This window comes from Typopeltis vanoorti, chromosome 6 (genome assembly GCF_054136105.1).
Source record: "Typopeltis vanoorti isolate ZY-2024b chromosome 6, IOZ_Tvanoo_1.0, whole genome shotgun sequence".
NCBI lineage: Eukaryota > Metazoa > Arthropoda > Arachnida > Uropygi > Thelyphonidae > Typopeltis > Typopeltis vanoorti.
In genome coordinates, this window is record NC_143554.1 from 14,336,193 (window position 1) to 14,355,194 (window position 19,002).

At 35.2% G+C, this 19,002-nt stretch overlaps 1 protein-coding gene across 4 annotated transcripts in view; it reads right to left on the minus strand.

The window, feature by feature from the left end:
• The window catches only part of LOC150105306 (polyamine-transporting ATPase 13A3-like), a 479,234-nt gene that overhangs the window by 110,288 nt on the left and 349,944 nt on the right, over positions 1-19,002 (minus strand). For all 4 annotated transcript variants that reach the window (XM_090394686.1, XM_090394683.1, XM_090394684.1 and 1 more), the window contains 2 exons: positions 17,518-17,597; positions 7,793-7,835 (listed from right to left, as the gene is read on the minus strand). In XM_090394686.1, coding sequence (XP_090250812.1) covers positions 7,793-7,835; positions 17,518-17,597 — 123 coding nt within the window. The remainder of the gene's footprint in view (positions 1-7,792; positions 7,836-17,517; positions 17,598-19,002) is intronic.

A 19,002-nucleotide genomic window follows, 5' to 3' on the forward strand; every position in this document is an offset into this window, starting at 1 on the left:
AACACTATTAGGTTTAGGAATGAGGACAGCATGGCTTGCTACAAATTCACTTCGTATGTGTCCTGATGAGAGAAAGGAATTAAATAGTGTAACTAGAATGGGAAGAATAAAATCCCAAGTCTCGTGATAAAGTTCTATCCCTAGACCATCAGGTCCTGGTGATTTTCTTGTCTGGCATTCTTTATAGGTTGTGGTACCTTCAAATACTGTAATGGGTCTGTCAAGCCCATTTTGGATATGAACAGCAAAGCCATTAATGTTCCAAGAGTTAGTTGAAAAGATTAATGGAAAATTTGGTGGAAGTCTCTATGATCCAGAAGAGATCTCTACTTTCTCCATGCAGTGGAACTTAAGTAGAACTGGATTATGATCTAACATGTTGATGTCAAGATGTTTTATCCTATTTATAAGGGAAGAAGAGATATAAATTCAATCAATACGAGTACCAATACCTTGATTCATGTATGGCATGCCTGGAGATTAGGATTGCGAATCCTCCATATGTCTACTAGTTGAGCATTGTAGAGACATGTTTTTAACTGTGCATATCCCAATTTTCCACTCCTGGGGTGTCCTCCTATTTTGTCTAACGTGGGGTTTTCAATACAATTGCAGTCTCTGGCTGATGTAGTGGGCACCATATAAATATGGCTACAATTCCTGAAGAATTTTTGTTCTGTTTCACTGGATGTAGCATAAACATTTATAAACCTTATTACACATCCACAGTATTTCCAGTCAATTGTCATGATTCTCCCTTCTGCATCCTTTTGGATATTACAGAATGACCCAAGGAGGGGGACAAGAATAAGAACTCCTACTCCAGCCCTGTTAAATCTTCCAAAGCTCCAATAAGAAAGAAGTGGATATCTATCTGTTAAACTTTTTATATCTTTATATCTGCAGAAGTATGTTTCTTGGAGAAACAAAAACCTGATATAATGGTGTAGCATAAGTTTCCATACAGTTTCTTCTTTAATTTGCCTGTGGAATCCTCGTACATTTAATGAGGCAATGCACAAAGGAGATGCTATGATTAATGAAGTATCACTGGTAAATCTTTAACTTCTAAATTTTGGATGAATTGCACAGGTCTTCAATCTGTGAAGGCGCAATTGTGTAACCTCTTCTTGTAAACTGTTTTCCAGTTTTTTTACAGTTGCTTTCCATTATTTCAATTTCATGCTTATCGTTCTTGATTTGAAAGCTGGTTATTATTGTTTTTTTCATGTAGGTGATAACTGTACTGAGAAAACTTTGAATCAGTAAACTTTATTATATTTTCTTTCATTGTATTTCTTGCTTTCTCTTTATTAGCATGAGTTGGTTCTTCATAATCCATAAACTCTTCTGAGCCTGAAGAGTTTTCATTTGATGATCCACAGCCTTCTCCATCTTTACATTTTTTATTACTTCTTTTTCTTTTAGATGTAGTCCCGTTTTTTAATTTTTTTTTATCTTCAATTATTTATTATTAATTCATCTTTCCTTTTTGATGATCTTGTCTACACATTAAGTTCTTTCAGTTGTCTTATTTGCTTTTCTGTTTCTTCTCCAGTTTCTCCTTGTAGATCAGTTGCATGTATTTGCATTTCATTTTGTACCTGTTCAGTTGTTATATTAGGTTCGTTACTGATAATTTCAACTGATGTTCTCAGAATTTGACTGGGAAAGTTGCTCCCACACTTTTTGTGATTTTATCAAGTGTAGTTTGTTTAAAAGTGCTGTCTTTACTAGACTGAAGATCCAAGAACTCTTCATTAAGCCTCTCTGATATATATGGTGTTCTAATTGACTCTACTGGTGCTCCCACTCTTTCCGTGAAAGTTCTAAAAGGACAGGTGTTAACACGGTATTCAGAACTATCGCATTTCTGACAAATTTTGTGAGGTGTGAGGCACTGATTAGCGATATGTGAGATCTCCATGCAGTTGAAATATTTAGATTTGGTGAAGTTACCACCCAAGTAATCGTATGAACTACAATACAGGCATTGCCATTGTACTCCAGGCTAGTTTACCATAACTCGGGTTGTACCAATGTTGACAAAATTTGGTACAGGTGTCTTCATATCCATTGTGAAAGTGACATCACCAGAAAACCAATTTGGATCTTAACCTGATAAACTCTTTCATATATTACTAATCTTACTCCATCTTGAAAATGTCTGTATAAGAATTTCAGTACTGTTCTCTATATATTCCATCGGAAATCTTTCGATTTTTACTGTTTTTTTACCTGGCTCCCGACCATTACAGGAATAACTGTGCTGCCTTCAAAAATAAAATCCTGTAATAGTTTGTCCCTCGTTTCCACATCTTTAACTACAGTTAAATATTTCCCTCCACTGTAAAAGAATAAATCTTGTTTGCACCGACCGTTACCTGTCTCACTTCTTCACATCCAGGAATTTCAATTCCTGGAGTTCGCACCCTAGGAGGAATTGGTACCATTATCTCAAGTGGGAAAAAGACTATAACCTCTGCATTTGATTGTAAGAAAAAAAAACCTTTCAGTCGTAAGACTAAGAATTAAATAATCCCGTAATATAGAAATAATTCTACACCACCAGCAAATGCTTTATTTGAGTTATTATAAAATGGCAGCCATGATACCGCTAAAAGTAATCCATGATGCAGATATTAGCTGCACTACCAGCAATCTTATTTATTCAAAAAAAAAAAAAAAAATCAGTGCTAGTGGGGACGAAACCACCACTAGCACCAGTAAAACAAAATCAAAGTGAAAAACAAATGAAAGAAAGCCAAAGTACTTATCTTGCCAAAATGCAATCTAAGGTGGCCATACCACCTTAGATTAAGCAGAGCTAATCTAAGGTGGTATGGCCACTTAAATAGATGTGTGAGGAAAGGTTAGCAAAAGCAGGTGTTTGATGCCTAGATGGCAGGAAAAAGAAGACAAAGGTCTAGGCGGAATGATTCATTTAGAACTGCCTTAGAAGCACAAAATGTTAGAAATGACAATGTTATAGTGCTTACAAGTAATAGGCTAATTTGGAGGAAAATTGTGAACAGGAGTAACTTAAACATGCAGTGCTGTCATAGTAACCTGAAAACCCCTTTGGGATGCATATCAGGAAATCGATGATGATGATATTATGGAAAAGGACAACAGAATAAGCAAAGCTGGTATAGTGAGGAGTTAAATGAATAAATTTACATGGAATGGGAGAGAAATTAGACTAATTTAAACTAATTTTGAACTTGTTTAAAATTAGTTTAAACTAATCTTAACTTACTGATCTGAGAGTTCTTAATGGCTGAACCATATCTTTATATGGATATTTTCAATCGAAGGTGAGTTAGCCGATCTCATATGGAGGTAGCAGAGTTTTTTCTCCCACATACAGACAAATTGGCACTTCAGAACACACGCAATTTACAGACAAAAAATTACTATCTGTGGTGGGCAGTAGATGGCGCTGAAGGTGATGATTGGTAGTAGAGGTTTGGTGTAGTGGTGGAGGCAGAGAGTTGTACAATAGGTGTCCTCCCGAGATGAGTCTTTGGACTCTTTGGAGGTGTCATGAATAATAATAATAATATTAAAAACAAAAGAAAGAAAGAAAACTGACACTGATGGCATTAAAGAATGTGTGAGCTGGGCGTATCTAGGGTGGTATAGTCACTAAATCAGAATAGTAGGAGAGGAATGGTGAGCAACACAGATGTTAGATACCACCTGTGGGAAGGGAATAACCTAGAGGAAATTTATTAATCAGGATAGTTGAAGAACAAGATTAACAAGATTAAAAGGCTTAGTGTAAATCAAGCCTTTTAGGTTCTTTTTAAACTATTATAATTCTTGTATCAATTGAGAGATCATTTATGAAAAATGCAATTTTCTGATTTGGAATTGATATGGTATTGACAGAGGGTTCTTGCCTAGTTAATGATGAATACCAATAGTTTTAAACAGCTGTGAGACCAGTGGACCCTTAATCAAAAAGCACAAATAAAAGTGAATATGCAGACTCTAGGGAAAGATTTTTGTCTTCTAAGTAGTGCAAACAGAGGAAATCCTGATGGTAAAGGTTAAATTTTCATAAGCTTTCTGGTCAGTTTCAAAACTTTCATGTTTCAGCTCAGTTTATTTGGTTATGATGCAGTAATGAATTCTGTTGATAGGAAGTCAGTAATAGTACCCAGAAATAGCACCCCCAGAAATCTGATAATAATCTAATATATTATTATTATTATGATACCCTCCATGGAATCAGCAGACTCATTGTGGGAGGTTCATTCAACTGACAACATATTTATCGTATCGAATCTTGAAATCCTTAAGACTCCTTGCATTAACAACACATTCTGATAATGCATTCATTCCGTTCACTGACAATTCTGCACATAAGAAATCTACTCTTTACACACCTCTTCATGACGTTGTTGTTACATAACTTTGAAGGATGACCTCCGGTTTTTCCCCTCTCGCCTTCTACTCTTTTTATAATCTGGATTAATTCGATAAAATCTTCTCACTAACTCAAATGTCTCTATCATATCACCTCTTTTCCTCCTATCCACAAACTCTGCAATCCACATTTTTTCAACCTCACTCCATAGCCAGCAATCGAATGTCCTGATGTTGTCTTAGTCACTCGCCTCTGGACTCTCTCCAATGTCTCCATATCACACTGAAAATGGGTGACCAGATTTGAGCACAATAGTCCAAGTGGGGTCTGACCAGTGCTTTATACAATGGCACAACCACTTCCTTATCATTACATATTAGAGTACTTCTTATCATAGCAGCGCTACAATGTATAGCCTTTGCAACACTAGCAATATGCTCTCTAAACTTCAATCTACTGTACCATCACTCCCAAATCTCTAATCTCATCCATTTCCTGCATTACAGCACTGTCGATATAGTACTACACACCTTATATTTCTGCACTCCAAAATGCAATACCTAGCACATATTGATATTAAAATCATAACCCCACTCTTTTGTCCAAGTCAAAATTCTATTCAAATCTTCCTGAAGGGAATTAATGGCAGCAGCGCTACTTATAATTCTTTCCAACTTTGCATCATCAGCAAACAACTGAAGATCCCCAGCCAATTCACGTGATATATTGTTTATGAACAAGTTAAACAGCAGAAATTGATCCACAATCCGTGGATTGTGGATCCCTGTGAAATTGAACCATGGATTGATCCACAATCCATGAACTGTGGATCCCTGTGAAACCAGTGGCATGCCCCAAGGAGCATGCCACTGGTTCCTCTCCTTTTTTTTGAGACACTGCTCCATCATACACAACCTGATGGTATCATTCAGAGAGCCAATTTCCGATCCAATATACTATCTATTCCATTCATCTGCAGCTTGTACATCAACTAATCATGTGGTAAACTATCAAATGCTTCTGCAAAGTCCAAGAATATTACTATATGATTCCCTCTTATCTAACACACTTGTTATCATATCATAAAATGCAAGTAAATTGTTAAAACAGGACTTATAATAATCATATCTATATGATATTAAAGCTATAAATAATGATCGAATGTACAATTTTTTTTTTTTTTTTTTTGAGAAACTGGTTTGATGGTAAATAGTAAACAAACAGACATTTGTTCAGTCATCCTATTATGATATTTTATAAAGTATTTTGCATGTGCTCATAAAAACATCTGACATGTGAAAAAATGAACCAAGTACTAATGGTTTAACACGAATGGGTTTTGATTTGTGAATGATTTCTTTGGATCAGGATGGAACTCCCGCCCCCACCCAACTTTTCAGACATAGTGGTCTCAGTCTGTAATTTGGAATGTTGAATTGTTGTCTAGAAGAATCTGCATTTTTTTCCCCTTGTACTCTTCTTGGTATATAACAGTTGCATTACTCTTATCAGCTTTTGCTATCGAGATTTTTTTTCTAGTATAAGTTTTTTTTTTTTTTTAATTAAGCTTTTTTCTGTGATATATTGCTTTTTCGTGGTTAGATTTGGGTCAGAATGCTTGCTGTATCTGAACATTATTTGTCAGTTTTGGTACCAGTTTTTGCAAAGTTATGAGTTATTTTGCAAAGTTTTCAGCAAAGTTATGACCTCAAATGACAGCACTAGCAGCTTCTTATGAGTGATGATAAATTATAATCCACTTAATAAATATCTTTATAAAGTCAAAAAGGCATTGATTTGGCAAATTAAGTAATATAATGAGGATGTTAAATATCTGTTATCTTTTTATAAGCCAAATAAAACGATTTGAAAAGCGTCAAAATTTTACCAGAGAATTTTCATAAAAATATAACCTTTAGCATTGGAGTTGCCTTGGCCTGTACTACTTAAAAAACCAATTCTCCCAGCAGCTTGTATAATAACCTTTTATTAGTGCACTGATTAGGTTTCACTAGCTAGACAGTTGTTTAGAAATGTTGGTTCTCATCAGAGACAAACAATTCAAAACAGAAGGGGGGGGGGAACCCTCTAGTCATTGCAATGGAAATTCTATATCAGATAGTCATATTCATCATAAGTGAACTCTCAGTAGGAACCTAAGTGCAATACCAAGGTATAGAGTCAGAAAGGCTTAAATTGTGCAAATTATATCTATATGATTTACTGTTTTTCTGTGTTGTAATACACCCTGAAGAAGAGATGAATCCAACACCTAATCCTGTCTATAAGAAAATCAAAGATCATGAAAATAGGTACAAACATTAACAATATCACTGAAATATCAATGAAAGGTTAGCAAAGCATACTTCATGCCAGAATGGCATGAAAAGACTCAAAAGAAGACCAAGATTTGGATGGATTAATGCCATTAGAAGTGTCTTCTAAGATAATTTAAAATCTGACAATATTGGAGCCTTGACAAGACTAATTTATCCTTTTCGTGTTGCACTATTACAGTATCCTGAACTAATATAGCCTTTCTAACTCTATGCTTAATATCTATTCCTTAAGGATAGACATTAGGAATATGATGATGATGAGGATCTTTAAATGAAAATATTTTCAATATTTTTATTGACTTCCATGAGGTTCAGGAAAAAGATAATTAAATGAACTAAGCATCTCTAAAGATAATCTACTGGTGAATTTTTTCACCAGTAGCTTATACCTGTAAAGAGAGCAAAAGAATTACTGAAGAGGAGAAAATCAGTCCATGATAATCAAGTTTAATGAACATAATATAACATAATATTTTTTTTTATATTTACAATAAAAGATTCACTAGAAATATAAATGGCTATATATTTCTTGCTAATTAACAGCTCAATGTTAATTAAATTTTCAAAAATTCTTAAATTCTAATATCTGCAGAAGTCTTTAGTCCTCACTTCACAATAAATTATTTCATATGTCTCTCATAAAGTCAAATGTCACCTCCAGGGAGTCCAAAGACTCATCAAGGGAGGGCACCTGCTCTACAACTCCGTCTCCACCATTCAATCACCAACTGACTGCAACTACACAAACGCCACCTAACGCGACCACCACTGGTATTTCCACAGACAATCACAAACATCCATGCTCATGGTGGGATTCGAGCCTGCAACCTTTTGGCTGGAGAGCAGATACACTATCCACTCGGTCAACAAGGCCGGCAAAAAAAGATGCAATCCATGGATTCTCATTCTAGCATTTGACAATCAAACACAGAAATTGTAATATTCACATGATTCTGATTTAAGAAGTAATAAGTATATACAGAATAGTTATATTATTTCAAATTTATTTTAAACATGCAAGAAACCTTGGGTTTATTTTTGAAAACCATTGTACAAAAAACAAGGATGCAAAACTTACACCACAGTCATTTGCTCCATCACCACACATGCCAACTACATACCTATAAATAAAATATAAGCATTATTTTAAGAAATAACAATATTCATTTATATTATGTAACTAATATAAGATTTGCTTATTTGTTTAAATGAGAAAAGTTATTTATACAATAAATCTTGTATTAAATGAGTAGATTTGATATCAGGAGCCTGGAGAAATTATTTACTGGGGCGAGGACTAATTCAGTCAGGGAAACAAGATCTCCATGGTAGGAAAAGTGAGGAAAAGTGCATGTGTGAGTTCAGCTGAGCTATGCAAACATAATAATGATATGTTGGAAGTTTATTTTGCACTTGGTTAGACTATAATAAATCTAGTTTAATCCTTTATCCAAGGGTAAGCAAACAAAGTTTGCACTTGAAACTATCTTCAGGACTGAGGTAAGGTAGTACATCCCTTGGCAACTCGTAGCAAAGGTGGACCAAGCTCTAATCACTCCTTGTCTCAGTATTCTCCCATAATGCAAAGCACATCCCCTTGCAAACATGTATACTGCTAAGCATTAAGGGAAGGGCCACTACCCAGAGTAGTGATACTCAGGCAGAAACAATAGAGAGGTCATATCCACCTATACGAGTTGCCAACTGGTGTACCACCTTATTATTAAATTACTCTGGATTTAGAGAAAGATGTTGGAAATTTATTTTGCACTTGGTTAGACTATAATAAATTTAGTTTAATCCTTTATCCAAGTGTAAGCAAACAAAGTTTGTACCTGAAAATATCTTGAGGACAGGGGTAAGGTAGTACATCCCTTGGCAACTCGTAGCATAGGTGGATATGACCTCTCCATTGCTTCTGCCTGAGTATCACCATTCTGGGTCTAACTAAGTGTAAAATAAACTTCCAACGTCTTTCTCTAAATCCAGAGTAATTTAATAATAAGGTGGTTGGCAACTCATATAGATGGATATGACCTCTCCATTTCTTCCGCCTGAGTATCACCACTCTGGGTCTGCCTCCCGCTGACGAGACCTCAATAAAGTTCAAAACCAGTCAAAGGTGGACCAAGCTCTCATCACTCCTTGTCTCAATACTGAGACAAGGAGTGACGAGAGCTTGGTTCACCTTTGCTACGAGTTGCCAAGGGATGTACTACCTTACCTCAGTCCTAAAGATATTTTCAGGTGCAAACTTTGTTTGCTTACACTTGGATAAAGGATTAAACTAAATTTATTATAGTCTAACCAAGAGCAAAATAAACTTCCAACCTCTTTCTCTAAATCCAGAGTAATTTAATAATAAGGTGGTTGACAACTCTTATAGGTGGATATGACACCTCTCCGTTGCTTCTGCCACCTGAGTATCACCACTCTGGGTCTGCCTCCCACTGACGAGACCTCAATAAAGGTCAAAGCGGTCTGGGTAGTGGCCCTTCCCTTAATGCATAGCAGTATACATGTCTGCAAGGAGATGTGCTTTGCATTATGGGAGATATTGAGACAAGGAGTGATGGTAGCTTGGTCCACATTTGCTACGAGTTGCACTACCTTACCTAAGTCCTGAAGATATTTTCAGGAGCAAACTTTGTTTGCTTATACTTGGATAAAGGATATCATTATTATAATAAACTAAATTTATTATAATAATGATATGAATACCAATGAGCATGGGCTATTTACTCTGAAGAGGTGGACCCTATATGCTTTGGGTTCAGGCTTTTTGAGTGTGTGTGTGGGAGGGGGGGGGATTAGAAAGAGGAAAGTTGCCTAACTGGGCCAAACAGGCTGCATATATAAGTACACTAATGTTTGACTGTAGTTATGAAAAATTTTCATAACTACAGTCAAATGTGGCATAAATTTATTGCCAGCATACTAACAAATTATATGACATAACAAATGTGTTATAAATTTCATACAAATTAAATTACAATATGTTTTTGGCAAAAGTTACAAATTTCTTAAGGATGTAGTTAAGGAATTAATGTACAGTGCTTCCAGAAAACTATGAAGAGAGAGACTCATTTTGGTATGGAATATGTCCACCTCAAACTACCACACAGCTCTCACAATGTCGTACCATGCTTAGCACCAAGTGATTCAATTCTTGAGGACCACTTCTTCTTTGGAGTAAGGATAAGGCCTTGTTTGTTTTTTAGAGGGGAATTCTGAGCAGCAATGCATCTCCCTATTGAATCCCAAACATGTTCTATGGGAAGATCTGGTGAGAGTGTGGCCACTTGATTCTATTAATATCCTTGGTATCCTTGGTATCTCCACTGCTTGTGTATGATATGGTATGGCACTGTCATTCATAAAAATGAATTCTTCACCTACAGCACCATGGAACAACTGAACACAACACTGAAGAAATTTGTTCAATATCATTCACCAGTGATAGTTCCTTTTCCAGCACTTGTAGTTCAGTGCATCCATTAAGCATAATTCTTCCCACACCACGATCGATACAGCACTGCCATATCGATCTCTTTGAAGAACATTCTTGCAATAGTAAGCAGTGATACTTTCATGCCAGATCAAGTGTCGCCTAGAATCAGAGGAAAGACTAAAAACCACTCATCTGTAAAAAGCACACTAGCCCATCGGTGTCTTGTCCAATTTTTATGGATACAACAGCACTGAAAATGATGAGCGGTGGATAAAGAGACGCAAACTAGAGGCCTTTGTGGGATATGGGCCTACTTGTTACTACTATTCGGTATACCTGCCATGGTGTGTTGATTTTGCTGTTATACCCAAAAATCTCTCTTCATGCTCTGTGGTAAAGCAAGGGCAACCTCTTTGCAAATGTCTGGAACACATTCCATTGATTTGAAACACTGCCCAGAGCCTGGATGCAATGCTGTGAGATTTCAAACTCTTTGGCAATATCAGTAATTCTGCAGCCTTCTTCAAGCTTTCCAATAATTCTTCCCCATGTGAAATCATGTAGAAGATGTCTTTGAGACATCCAAGTTTGCAACTTTATTCCTTCAAGAAAAGAGATTCCTTCATTTACGGTTTATCCTGTTGAGTGCAACCAAGCGATCCCCCTTTGTGCACAATTTAAAAATGTGAATATGTATCTGCTTTCTACTCAAAATTCTCAGTTCTATTAATGGCCACAAGCTGATTCATCTTAATTTGCAGTTGTAATCATCAGAAATAGTGTTTGTTCTTAGGTTTTGGACACCAGTGAATACAAAAAAGCCAGCAGGTAACTTGCTATGTTTATGTACAAATGCCAAGAACATGAGGAACAAAGCTGAGTTTGTTGCCCTTGTGGATATGTTATAACCTAAGATTCTTGGGAATAATGAACCCTAGTTGTCAGAGTCTGATAGAAACTGGAATGGAGTGTAAAGGATATAGTATTTTTTTAGAACAATAGAAGAGGAGTGTGTGTGTGTGTGTGTGGTGTGTGTGTGTAGGAGGAGGATGTTACTACTAATGACAGATGATTTGAGTCCATTTAAGGTACAAACTCAAACTTTCTTACATGCTTTATGTAGACATGACTTTGAGGCTAACAGGATGAATCATGTGGTGGGGATGATGAGCGGCATCACCAATTACCATGATGGACACTAAAAAAGTAATTATTACTAGTAGCTTAAATTATCTAAACACTGATTTAGGTAGCTAAGAAAACTCATAACAAAAATGAAGGAAAATTTATTGAGCTGTTGTAAAACAGCATCTGAAAGCCAGAACTTCAGGTCTGAGATTGTTAGATATGATTATAGCATCTGCAGGGAGTAGCAATGAAGAATGTAATTAGAAGAAACACACGTATAAACCACAGTGAAAATTATTTAATTGTAAATATTTCATCCTAAGTATCTTAGGACATCATCAGTACAGTATTTAAACAAAAATTAGGAATAACATACAGTTAGGGCGCATGATTACAATAGAATCTCATGAAAACGTGCATAATGTGCTAAAGTAGAACAAAAAAAAAAAAAAAAAAAAAAACGTTAATTATTTAACACAGTTTTGTATGATAATTTCCCATACTTTAGGAATAGTAAGAACGTCGTTGCGGTTTAGGTTTGGTCTGTGTAGTAGGGCTTCAGAACTTTCTTTGTATAAACGTTCATGTTTAAATATAGATCTATGTAAAAGTTTAGCCTTTTCCCAATGGATCCTATGGTTTGGATTTTCAATTCCGTGTTGAGAGAGGCCAGATTTCTGCGGTTTAAGAAGACGAATGTGGTCTTGATGTTCCGAGATGCGTTTCTGAACAGACCTACCTGTCTGTCCAAAGTAAGATAATTTGCATGAGCATGGAATCTCATAAACACCAGGTAACATCAAGGGTGAGAATTTGTCCTTAGGAGACGGTAATAAGTTGTAAATTTGGTTGATAGGTTTGTAAGTAGTGGCAAAATTGTATTTCTTCATAATTTTAGAAAGACGTTCTGAGATGCCTTTAACGTAAGGTATGGGAATCCTATGCACTTCTTCCTGTCTGGTTTGATGTATGCAAAAGTGACTGATGATTTTTTGAGTTGTTTTGGGATTATATCCATTTAGGATGGCTGTATTTTTGATAACTTCTAATTCCTGGTTTAAAGATTCTTCAGAGGAGCAGAATTTGTGTGCTCTGGAAACTAGTGATTTAATAATGCCAGATTTCTGAGATGGATGATGAGCAAAAGAATTGTGAATGTAGCGACCTGAGAATGTAGGCTTGCGAAAGACGGAAGTGGCGATGGAACCATTTTCTTTTCTTTTGATGTGTAAATCCAAAATTTTGATAGATTTTATGGGCACCTGGAGATTTGATGGTTTCTTTCAGTTTTGCAAAGGTTGGAATAAGATTATCACGTCTGCACTTTTTTAAAAAAGATATTCTAGCTCGTAGCGTACCCTGTTTTAGTTGCAGTTTTCCTAGTAAGTTTGTCTTCTGCGTTGTCATTTCCCCGTGAAGGAATAAAACTTTTTTAAATAACGAAACCTGTGGTGCGTTCATAATTAGAAGAAACACATGTATAAACCACAGTGAAAATTATTTAATTGTAAATATTTCATCCTAAGTATCTTAGGACATCATCAGTACAGTATTTAAACAAAAATTTGCGATTTCACCAAAGTGTTTCCCATATTTAGACTTTATACATAATATAGAAAGAAACATCAAGCATCTCTCCAGTATTGAAGCCAACAAACTTCGTTTCGAAATAGCTAAAGTGATCTACAATGCCAAACCTTCAGAATTAAATATCCCACCATCGGAATTGAAAGCTATTATTTCCTTAAAACGTAACAAAAATTTAATCATTACTAGAGCTGATAAAGGAAATACCACTGTGGTATTTCCTTTATCATGCTGTACTGTCCTGGAAGCAGCTAAATATATGGATGTTCTAATTATGACGGGTTACCTGCTGAACTACAAATCTAAAAATTATGACAAACCTGAGAGAACACTACTGTTATCCACATGGTGTCAGTTTTTTTTTTTTTTTTTTAAATTTTGAGTCCATACACAAGAGGTTGGTTAATCAGCCCTTTGAAAACACATAAGGGGGGGGGGGGAAGACTGATCCACAACACAGCAGTAGCAGAGATTAAGGAGAAAGAGGAAAAGAAACTTGTTCTGTGGGGCTCAAGGTGTACTGTAAAGGGATGTTGGGCAGCAGCAACAGTGTTCCAAAGGACTTACTAGTGGCCCTTCTGAGTGGGGAAATCACTGATGCTATTTCATATGAATATTTGCCATGAAAATATTTATAGAAAACACATACTGCAGTGTTCCTGGTAAGATTTATGCAAGTATATTTGAGAAACGGTTGAGAAGAATTGTGGGAGCATGGTGAAGAACAAGCTGGATTCAGGCCAAATAGAGGGCTGTCAGGATCATATCTTCACTTTACAACAAATAGTTGAGAAATTATGGGAATATAACAAAGATCTAGTAATTAGTCATTATCAGTGAGGGAGAGTGTGCCAACAGCATCGAACGATTGATTCCCTTTCAAATACTAACCATGCTCAAACTTTTTGTGAGCCATTAGCAGAGGCGCTACCAATCGAGCAACCTTCGGGAAAAGGCATATGACAAGGTGCCAAGTGAGAAGCTATTGAATATGCTACAGTTATATGGTGTCAATGGGGTATTATATCAAGCAATACTTAGTCTTTATTTGAGTTGTAAGTCAGCAGTTCAAATTGAAGGAAGTACAGGAAGATGGTTTAATGTTAAATCTGGTGTGAGACAAGGATGTACATTATCCCCTCTGTTATTCATTATCTATATGGATCACATTATGAAGGAAAGTGGTATTAAATATGATATCAAAATTGGATATATTAATGTCAGCTCTTTGCTTTATGCAGGCGATGTTATACTTTTAAATAAATCCACTACAAGTCTGCAAGATTCCCTGACTAAATTGAATAACTGTTGTAATAGGTATAGCATGAAGGTCAGCAATAACAAGACAAAGACAATGAAAATAGGCAGGAAAATGTCAACTTCATTGTGAATGGAGAACCTATAGAACAAGTAAAACACTTCAGCTACTTAGGCAAGATTTTTATTGAAGATGGTAAATTAAATGTGGAAATAGACAACAGAATCAACAAAGCTGGTAGAAAGTCAAGTGAATAAATTCATATGGAATAAGAGAGAAATTAGTCGGAATACTAAATTAGCTTATACAAGACAGTGTTCAAACCAGTTTTAACTTATGGATCTGAGAGCTGGGTCAGAAGTAAAACACTTCACCAAAGACTAGAGACTGCAGATATGAGAGTCCTGAGTAAGATTAGGGGCATGAACAGATGGCATCAATGGCAATATCATATTAAAAATGAGGATATTATGAGAGAACTTAACATTGTCAGCATCCAGGAATGCATTAGCAGAACTAATCACTGACTATCTTTCCTCTCACACTATTATTTTTTTTTCCTTCTGAACATATAATTTGGTTTGGCAGAGTCCCATATTGCCTCATTTGTTCAGCATCCATGTGGATATCTATTAACTAGATACATCACAAGAAAGTTATAACTAAATACTCTGTCAGAAGCACAATCAATTCTTAACATTCCTTATAGGCCAAGTACAGACTTCTTCCCAATTATGCACCTTTATAATTTCATCCCTTAAGCAAACCCAGCTTCAAGTTATATCTCAAGTTCTAAGAAAACATGTTTAAATTGTGACAAACGGTTAATCCAGTATTTATCAAAAAAAAAAAAGTTAGTTTCTAAGTGTTCTTAACTGGACTACTGGTTTTGAAAATTCTTTTGGATGAACAGACTAAACAGAAAATAAACACACACGTTCTTCTGCATTATTACATTCATCCTGGTAAAGACAAATTTATGAAATCCAGATTCTAGATATCAATATCAATATCATTTAACATTAAATTTTGCCTCTGAGCAAAAATCATCTGGTGCAAGATGATATAAATAAATATTCTGAGCAACTATTTTTGGTTTTCTTCAAGATTAAATAACCTTTTCCACTCTTTACTCAGATTCCCATCAACAATTTTAGAGAAAATGTCTCATTAGAGTTGCATAGTAGCTCTGAATATCCAATTTTTCTTAGCAGAAAGAACATTAACAGTCAGGTGTTTCATGCACAAACAAATATTACATAACATCTGTAATATTTGTTTGTGCTCCCCTTGAGGGAATATACACTATTTATCAATCATTTTCTGAACACTTTTAGCAATTTACAATTGATACAAATAAAACCAGTAGGTGAACCCTAATATCGTGTATGTCCACCTTTGGCTTTGATCACCTCCTGTACCCTTTGAGGGAGGGCTTTCCACCAATGTGTAGCAGATATCAGGTGGAATTTGTCTCCATTCCTCCATCAAAGCAGCACTAAGCTCAACGACAGATCAAGAACATGCTCCTCTGGACCTCAATCACAGCTCCAATTTGTCCCAAAAGTGTTTGATGGGACAAATAAATATATAAAATGATAAGCCTTTTTATGTAATGTTTTTTGTCAAGTTATTTGAAATGTTTCGAAACTCAGGGGCTATCCTGAGTGTTGAGTCTTCAAAATTCAAGTCATCAGAATTCAAGGAGAACTGGCCTACCAGTTCGGAACACGGGGAGGTTGGGTGCCGTAAGTGTCAGGGGTGGAGCCCCCCCTAGTACTATATACAGAAAAACAAGCTGCACTAAAATCTACATGGTTTGCTAAAGTTACTGACCAACCATTACAACAATTATTGGCCTGACCTCTGGTCTGGATGGCACATATTCAGCCTAATTAATATTTAGTACATAGCATACTTCAGGACTCTAGGCAAACTGCAGCAAGTATTGAAAACCATTCCATACTAACTGGTTGGAATTTATATATATATAATCATGTTGTTAATATATATATATATATATATATATATATATATATATATATATATATATATAGACTTTTTGCTTCTCAGCCCAATGTAATGTTACAACCAATATATAATAATAATAATAATAAGACTCTAGCATTGATGTAGTAAGATTTTTTTTTTCCCCACTAGAGGTCCAGCCAATAATTGCTGTTACAGTTGGTCAGTAACTTTAGCAAACCATGTAGATTGTAGTGCAGCTTGTTTCTCTGTATATAGTATATATGCTCCAGAAGATGACCTTGATATATAAAGGTCGAAACATCGAGTGTGGATTTGTTTATATTCAACTAAAGTTTTACTCAAACATGGTAGCTGTCTTCATAATTTTCCAAAATGGACTCATTGAGGGAAGGTACCTACTGTACAGCTCTCCATCTCCACCACCTCATCTACCAACTACACGAAACCGCTACTACCATCATTATCTACACCAATGCCATCTAGCACCCACCACCACCGCTAGTATTTTCACAGGCAATCACAAACATCCATGCCCATGGCAGGATTTGAATTTGCAGTCTTCTGGTGGAGAGTGGATACATTAACCACTCGGCCAACCAAGCCAGCAAATCTTATAAAAAGTTCCTTTAGTTGGCGACTAGACTTGAACCTAAGTCTATCTTCTTGGCGGTTTAGCACTAAGCAGTGCAAATACCATTCCATTGAGCTACACAGGCACTAATTATCGGTAGATAGTGTGTGTGTGTGTGTGTGTGTGTGTGTGTGTGTGTGTGTGTGTGTGTATATATATATATATATCAGAAAATCAATGAGATAGTTAAATAGCCATTTCATCTTTAAACATGCTTGTATACACAATAGCTTTTGGCCTTTCATGATAAAACACACAAGGATGTTTGAGTGTTTTTACAAATCAGTACCAGGCATCATGCTCCAAAACATTAGTTTCGATTCATATATGCCCATGGAACTCATAATTAGAACAATAAATATATAAAGGAATTCATTCACAAAAACAGAGGTTTACATATTCAAGTCTACAATTTAATCATATTAAAAAACTAAAGTATCACACTGTGAAAAAAAAGTAAACTGTTAGTCTGGAATAAATAATTTCATATATTATGACAAAAACCTCTTAATAAAATGATGAATAGCTACTTACTTAAGAAGCGACTGTTTATTTACTTTTTAACTTTGATTTTTTTTAATCAACAGAAGCATACCATATCAATTTTTTCAGTAAAGTGAATTCAGCATTTTATGAAGAGGCTGTGGACATAATAAATTGAATTGTTGATATTATGAAGCTGAATTTAAGTCGATTCTTTCAGCAATTGGTTGTATAAACATACAAATGAAAATTCTTACTTATGTGTTTGCTTACCCCATTTCATGTAGTGTACTCACAACTTGGGTTTTCTGTTCGGGTGCCATTCTGGCAAATACTGTACCTCGTACCATGAGCTGCAAAATAGCAAAAATTAACAAAATCCTAGACATTTCTTTTTATTCTTTTACAACTATTCAAATATTTTTGCTTCATTTCAGAGAACAATAGTGTGAAATCATATGCATTACATCAGAATTTTTTTAGCTATAGAACTTTTCTCAATCAAAATCATTTGTAGATTCAAAAACTTAAAAGATATCTGCAAGTATACATCAAAAGTCCAATTTATCCACCATCCTAAAATCAGATCAAACTTGATTCACCAAAGAGCTGCTGAATGTTTTCTGAACTGATTAACTGCAGTGTTCATTTTGTACGACTGTGAAATTTTAGCATTACCAAGTACTATTACAGAACAGAAAATTAAATACCCCCTTTACAGCAACAGTACTTTAAATAGCATAAGATTATGCATGTTTCAGCTTTCCTCTGGATGATGGATAAACAGGCAATGGATTATACAATGATAAAAAATAGTTTTTATGCCAATCATCTCATAATTTTTATTATAGCATGCAAGAATATGAATTACTTTAGCATATTCTTTATATCTTCTTTCAAAACTCAATTTCTGACATATCAGTTTATATTGTGTTTCACCATTGTAGTACGAAAAGCTACTCTCAATTTTTTGACTTTTTTTGTGAAATACTACAGTATTTCAAAATACAAAAAGCAGAAATTAAAAAATACACTGGAGTAGTTATACTGCTGAAAATTGAAATTAAAATGATGGAATGATTTTAGACAGTGCTAGTTCATTTAATTGGTCCATGCACTATCTGATCCAATATTGCAATAATGGAGACTCGACTAGCTCAAAAACACAATCAGTCTTTACATAGGGCTTTCAGAGAATGCTATTATGAATTGGAAGTTAAAAAGTACGTATTCACATAGAAGCTATATCAGGACTTTTCGAAAGAACTATTTTTATACCTTTCCATTTTATAATGTACAATAATCTTATGGTGAGATTTTCTTTATCATAAATTATTACAGGCAACTAGTAATTATGTGGAGATGTATTTCATATTTTCATGTTATAAGAAAAACTGGAGGGGCGATTTCGCACATAGAAACAGTTTTCATGCATTTCTTTAAATACAGTGAAATAATCTATCTTCTGCATTTCATTTTCTTATATCAATCCCATAAATAAGACAGCATAAATAACTATAACACAATGATACCATGTGTACAGGCAAGTGGTTAAGGAGAAAGAAAGAAAGGACATGTTGATGAATTTAATGAACTGTTGGAGTTCATAGTCAAGCAGTTCCTTGGTGTGAGGAAGATTGTTCCAAAGTTAAAAAATAGAGAAAATGAAAGAAGAGGACGAGAAGATGGTTTTTCAAGTAAGCAGCTCAAATGGCTGTGGTTCTTGAATTATAGCTGCTTGCATTTTTACATGCTAAG